Raw genomic sequence first — 5,997 nt, 5'->3', positions numbered from 1 at the left:
CAGGATGCTGAAATGGAAGCTTTTCTTTCTTAAAAGTGTTCTTTTATTCAACCAAAAAAAAAAAAAAACCCAAAAAACAAACAAACCAAAAACAAAAACATAGAGGAACAATTAGGTGGTATAGTGGATAGAGCATTGGCCCTGGAGTCTGGAGGACCTAAATTCAAATGCAGCCTCAGACACTTACTAGGTGTATGACCCTGGGCAGGTCACTTCATCCTATTTGCCTCAGTTTCCTCATCTGTAAAATCAGCTGGAGAAAGAAATGGCAAACCATTCTAGTATCTTTGCCGTGAAAACCCCAAACGGAGTCATGAAGAACCATACACAATTGAAAAATGACTTAACAATAACAGTCTTCAGGCTTCAAGAGTGCCTGCCCATCTAACACAACTTAGCAGTTTCCTGCAACATTTTAAAAGTTAGGCATTAAATAGGCTTTCCTTCGTGAAGATTTTAAAGTTGTTATCTCTATCTGCAGGTAATTTCCATCCTCTACTTTCCACTGACATGCCTCAATTTTTTCCTCCAAAAGGCCCAGACTGAAAAATTCTTCAAAAAAAGGCAAGCAAAACAAAACAAAAAAAACCCAAATTCAAAACAAAACACCAAACACATTCGGTCACACAGGAATCTTGTCCTAACATCTAGGCATACTCCCTTGAAACCCTCTCCTGAGCCCTCGATGGATTAATAAAAGAAGAGCAGAGATTGGGAAAACAGAATTGTCCCTAGCAAAGTTTCCAGGCTTTACAAGTTAGAAATGCCACTGTTCAGCAGGCCACAGGATACCTTTAGCCCATGATAAACTTGGTAATACACTAAATACATTTTTGTTGTAGTTGTTCAGTCATGCTCCACTTTTTGTGACCCCATTTGGGGTTTTCTTAGCAAAGATATTTGGGTGGTTTGCCATTTCCTTCTTTGTCTCATTTTACAGATGAGGAAACTGAGGCAAATTGGGTGAAGTGACTTGCCCAGGGTCACACTGCTAGTAGGTGTCTGGGGCTGTATTTGAACTCAGGTCCTCCTGACTCCAGGGCCAATGTTCTCTATCCACTTCACCACTTACCTGCCCACATTGAATATATACTATACACATATCCACCACCTTTCACTCAACACTTAAAGGTTATCTAATGTCCCACTAATTCGTTTAGAATAGGGGGCTCTTAATCTGAGGTTCTTGAACTTAAGAAAAAAGTTTATAATTGTACTTCAACATAGTTTTTTTGGTAATCCTAAGTATCTTATTCATTCGAAAACATTATTCTGAGATAAAGTCTATACGCTTCACCAGTTTGCCAAAGATGTTTGTAAAAAGTTAAGACTCCCTGATTCAGAAGGGTCTTTAGGACAGGGACTGTCTTCTATTTTTTACACATAATATAAAACCTTCTAGATAACAGTTGCTCACTACATGCTTGTGAACTGTGATAGATAAGGGATGTGTGATCCATCTGAAGAGGTTTGGGGGTGCTGAGACCCCAAAAATGCCAAGGTGGTGTTGCCTGGAACAAATTCACACACTCAAGCCTTGTCTTAGTCAAATGGCAAAAAAGTTTATTATGATGCTAATGGAAGCAGGCAAGGGTTCTTATCGAAATCTGTGAGATATGGAAGATGGTGCTGGGCTTATATGGAAAAGGGACAATGAAAAAGAATGCCAAGGATTCTAATTCAGTAATCTAGGGGTCCAGGTGTTTTTGGATCTATGGACTAGAAAATGCAGGGAGTCTGCAGAGACAATTTTATTGATACCAGACATTGAGGGTATTGTTAGAGGCATGGACCTCGGGGATCTCAAACGAGGGAGAGTCCTTGGGCCAGCCAGGGACAAAAATCCTTGGGCTAGGCAGCCTCGCGTCTGTTCCGTTAAGAGGAAGTATTCTGTAACAAGAGAAAATTTTCTCACTGGGCAGGAGCCTACTGAGAAATTGGGAGGCTTCCAGAGACATGATCTTAGGGCTGGGGCCAGAACATGCCATCCCATCCCATCCACATTATAAAGGCCATATTTTTCTACTAACTTTACTTCCTACATTTTCCTGTAATTTTTCTCCCCAGTCTTTTAAAATCAAATACCTGGAATTCTCTCACCTCCTGGGCCTAAAAACTAACTTAAAATTCAACACAACTCAGTTAAGGTGTATTAAACACCTACTGTGTGCAGAACCCTGTGCTATTAGGCAATGGGGGATACAGAGTAAAGCACAAACACAGATAATTACAATATACACTATTACCTCAGTGTGCATTAGAGAAAGGCAAAACAAAGTGCTGCTTGAGTACCAAGGGTCATTACTGGCAGAAGGATAATTGGAATAAACAGGTAATGGGGAAGGGAGGTCATTCTAGGCATTCCACACATAGCCAAGGTGAAATGTTGGGGGCAGGGAGGGGAGGACAAAGCAAAGGGAATATTGAGACATTGAATAGCCTAGTTTGGCTGCAGTAGTGTTTGAAGGGGAATACTATGTGATAAAAATAGAAAGATAAACTGGCATCACATAGTTGAGGGCCTTGAAACCCAGGCAAAGGTCTCTGAACTTTAATCTGAGAGCCATGGAAGGTTTTTGAGCTGAAGAATGACATGACCAGATTTATAACTGGCCAACAGTGCTGGAGAAGGCCTGGGGGAAAAGGAACACCAATTGTCAAGAGAAGAGACATGAAGTTTTTAGTTCACAGTTTGAAGTTCTCTTATCTGGGGGCCTGGAGGTAGAAAGATGGGTTAGAAAAAAAGCAGGAGAAAAATCAGATGGCTCCTTCCCTCAGTCCTCAAAATAAAATGGCTTGTTCCATCAATCCTTAAGCAGCAAAGTCGTGTAGCTGATAGAATGTGGGGGGAGCTAGAGTCAAGAAGACCAGCGTTCAAATCCTGTTTCAGACATTTACTGGCTACGTGACTCTAGGCTTAACACTTAACCTCTGCCGGCCTCAGTTTCTTCATCTGTAAAACGGAGTTAAGAGCACCTACCTCCCACGCATGCTAATTATTGTTGTTAATTTGCAGAGTGAAATGATATGTCTATAAAATATTTCTGCAAACCTCAATGCCTGTTATTATTGTTGTAATTATTAACCTGCGGCATCCTAGCTCTTCTTACACATCCATACCACAAAAAAGGGCTAAGTCCCATCCCAAGCAGGAGACTGTAATAGGGCTGGAAATGGGGCTAAAGACGTGCTGGGGTGGGGGGTGGGGGTAGGCGGGGAATGGGCACTGATGCATACACCACTGCTGCGCTCCCCAGCCCACCCACAGCAGCGCTGCGTCTGTGTTGTAAAGGTCCCTCCACCCCTCCAGCTCGGGGAGCAGGGAGGCCCAGAAGGTGTCAGCTTCCTAAGGGGAGGGTGGCCAAGCCGCTGAATCAGAAGGGAGGCACCGCCACGGCCCAGGCCTCGCAGCAGGAGGCCTCCGTTTGCTGCCCCTCCCCCGCTCTCGTCCGGGGCGCGCGCGGACTCACGGCGCTGCTCAGGATCTCCTGTCTCCGGGGCGAGGCACTGGCCAGCACCACGCGCTTGCTGACGAGCTTCCGGATCACCGGGCACAGCACCATGGCCGCCACCGACTCGCTGCTGTGGCTGCGGCTGCTGCTGCTGCCGCTGCCGCCAGACTCACAAGAGCCACGCACTCCCCGCTGTGTCCGGAGGAGGAGGGTGGGGCAGAAAGCACGGCTTATAAGCGTCCCGGAGCAGGCTCCTCCCCCGCCCTTATCCCGGCCGGATTCCGAGGCTGGAGCTTCCAGCCCACCTAGATGCAGGGCTGCTCCACCCGGGGCTTTTCCCCAGGTAGCCAGGTGCAGGGGGGCCGCCAGGCGGCGAGCTGGAGTCAGCAACATTCGTCTTCTGAGTTCAAATTTGACCTCAGATATGTCCTAGCTGTGTGACCTTGGACAAGTCACTTAACCCAGTTCCCCATCTGCAAAATGGTCTTGAGAAGGAAAAGGCAAACCACTCCTGCATCTTTGCCAGGAAGAGTGGGAGGTGGCTGAAGCAACTAACAACAGCAAGCTAAGTGCAGAACTCAGTCTGCAAGATCTGAGTTTAAATTCTACTTCAGACATGTTTACTATAGCCATGCAACCCCGGGCAAGTTACACAGTTTTTCCACCTCATCTCTAAAATAGGAATAATAAGGGAACTTACCTTCCTGTGTGGTTGGAAGTATATTTGTAAACCTTAAAATGTTAATTATTGTTATTGGAAAGCTGTGTGGTTTTGGTTGAGCCTTTCCTCTGTCAACAAAAAGTTTATTCAGCACTAGCTAGAGGAAAGTCCTGGGGGAGATAGAAAGTTTAGATAAGACACTGTGGTTTATTAGAATAACAGGTTTAGAATTGGAAAGGACTCAAGAGGTTAACTAATCCAAGTCCTTCTCCCCATTTTATAGAGGAGGTAACTGAGGACCAGACAGGTTAAGTGACTTGCCCAAAGTCACACAGCAGATGTGGGATTAGAGCCTGATCCTTCAACTCCAAGTCCATTTATTTTTCTACTCTATAATTACTTCCAATAATAACTAACATTTGTATAGCACAAGTAACTTGCCCAAGGTCACAGAGTGACCTTGTAATAAGTAATAAGTGTCTGAAGCCAAATCTGAACTCAGGTCTTCCTGACTCCAGGTCCAGCACTCTATCCATTGCAAATGCAGGTTGACCTTTCACATAATTTAAGAGTCTTAGAGAGTTGCTTAGACTAGAGGTATCAAATACTGGTGACCTGCAACTGCCTAACCAGATTCAAATGTAATTGGAAAATATTTAACAAAGTAAATAAAAATAAAATAAAACATATAATGTTTTCTTTTTAGGACCAAGATAATATTTGAACCACTGAGATCCTTGTATATGGATTAGTGGCCCTATTTCTATTTAAGTTGGACTCCACTGGCTTAGAGCACTGAGAAGTTAAATGACTTATCCAAGGTCTTCCAGCCAGTGTGTCAGAGATAGGTCTTGCTGAATTTGAGACCATATTTTTTAAAATTTATTTTTAGTTTTCAACAATCACTTCCATATGTTTTTGAGTTTTAAATTTTTCTCCCTCTCCCTCCCTATCTTCCTCCCCCAGATGGCATGCAATCTGATATAAGCTCTACATATACATTCCTATTAAACATATTTTCACATTAGTCATGTTTTAAGGAAGAATTAGAACCAATAGGAGGAACCACCAGAAAGAGGAAACAAAACAAAACAGAAGGAAAACAAAGAGGAAATAATATGCTTCGATCTGCGTTCAAACTCCATAGTTCTATCTCTGGATGTGGATAGCATTTTCCATCATGATACTTTTGGAGATCCTTGTATTGCTGAGAAGGGCTAAGTCTACCAACGTTAGTCATCGAACTATGTGGCTGTTACTGTGTACAATGTTCTTCTAGTTCTGCTCACTTCACTCCCCATCAGTCCATACAAGTTTCCAGGGTAAGGAGGCACCTTGGGTCTTATATGGAAAAGAGAGCACTGAACTTGGAGTTAGGAAGACCTAAGTTCAAATCCAGCCTTAGACTCTTACGAGCAGTGTGACCCTGAGCAAGTCACTTAACCTGTTTGCCTCAGTTTCTTCACCTGTTAAATGGGAGTTATAATAGCACCTACCTGTTAGTGTTGTGCTAATCAAATGAGATATTTGTAAAGTGCTTAACACATAGTAGGTGCTATATAAATGTTTTATTATTATTATTATTCTGTGGCATGGCATAGAAAGTTTGGAGCATCAGGGATGGAACCAAAATTTCTGGAATACAGCTAAAGCAGTTTTCAGGGGGCAAATCATATCCCATCATTACCAGGGGCTCCTAGTTGCAAATTACAGAACCATAGAATAAAAAAGTTGGAGGGATCTCAGAAGCATCTAGTCTAACTCACACCTGACAGACAATCCTCTCTATATCATTTCTAATAAGTGTTCATCTCAACTTCTCTTGAAGCCCTCAAATCAGGGCTGGGTGACCACTTGATGAGTGTATCATGGTCAAGATTCTCT

The 5,997-nt window shown here is 43.3% G+C and overlaps 1 protein-coding gene across 3 annotated transcripts in view; it reads right to left on the bottom strand.

The window, feature by feature from the left end:
• ASMTL (acetylserotonin O-methyltransferase like) overlaps positions 1–3,739 on the bottom strand; it is a 59,648-nt gene extending 55,909 nt beyond the window's left edge. Inside the window, exon 1 of one of the 3 annotated variants that reach the window (XM_027859486.1) lies at positions 3,471–3,739. In XM_027859486.1, coding sequence (XP_027715287.1) covers positions 3,471–3,563 — 93 coding nt within the window. In that variant the 5' untranslated portion in view covers positions 3,564–3,739. The remainder of the gene's footprint in view (positions 1–3,470) is intronic. The other 2 variants (XM_027859488.1, XM_027859487.1) reach the window with 2 other exon arrangements.
• Between the last annotated feature and the right edge of the window lie 2,258 nt (positions 3,740–5,997).

This window comes from Vombatus ursinus, unplaced genomic scaffold (genome assembly GCF_900497805.2).
Source record: "Vombatus ursinus unplaced genomic scaffold, bare-nosed wombat genome assembly UNPS02014168.1, whole genome shotgun sequence".
NCBI classification, from domain to species: domain Eukaryota; kingdom Metazoa; phylum Chordata; class Mammalia; order Diprotodontia; family Vombatidae; genus Vombatus; species Vombatus ursinus.
This window is presented reverse-complemented; position numbering and strand designations above follow the sequence as displayed.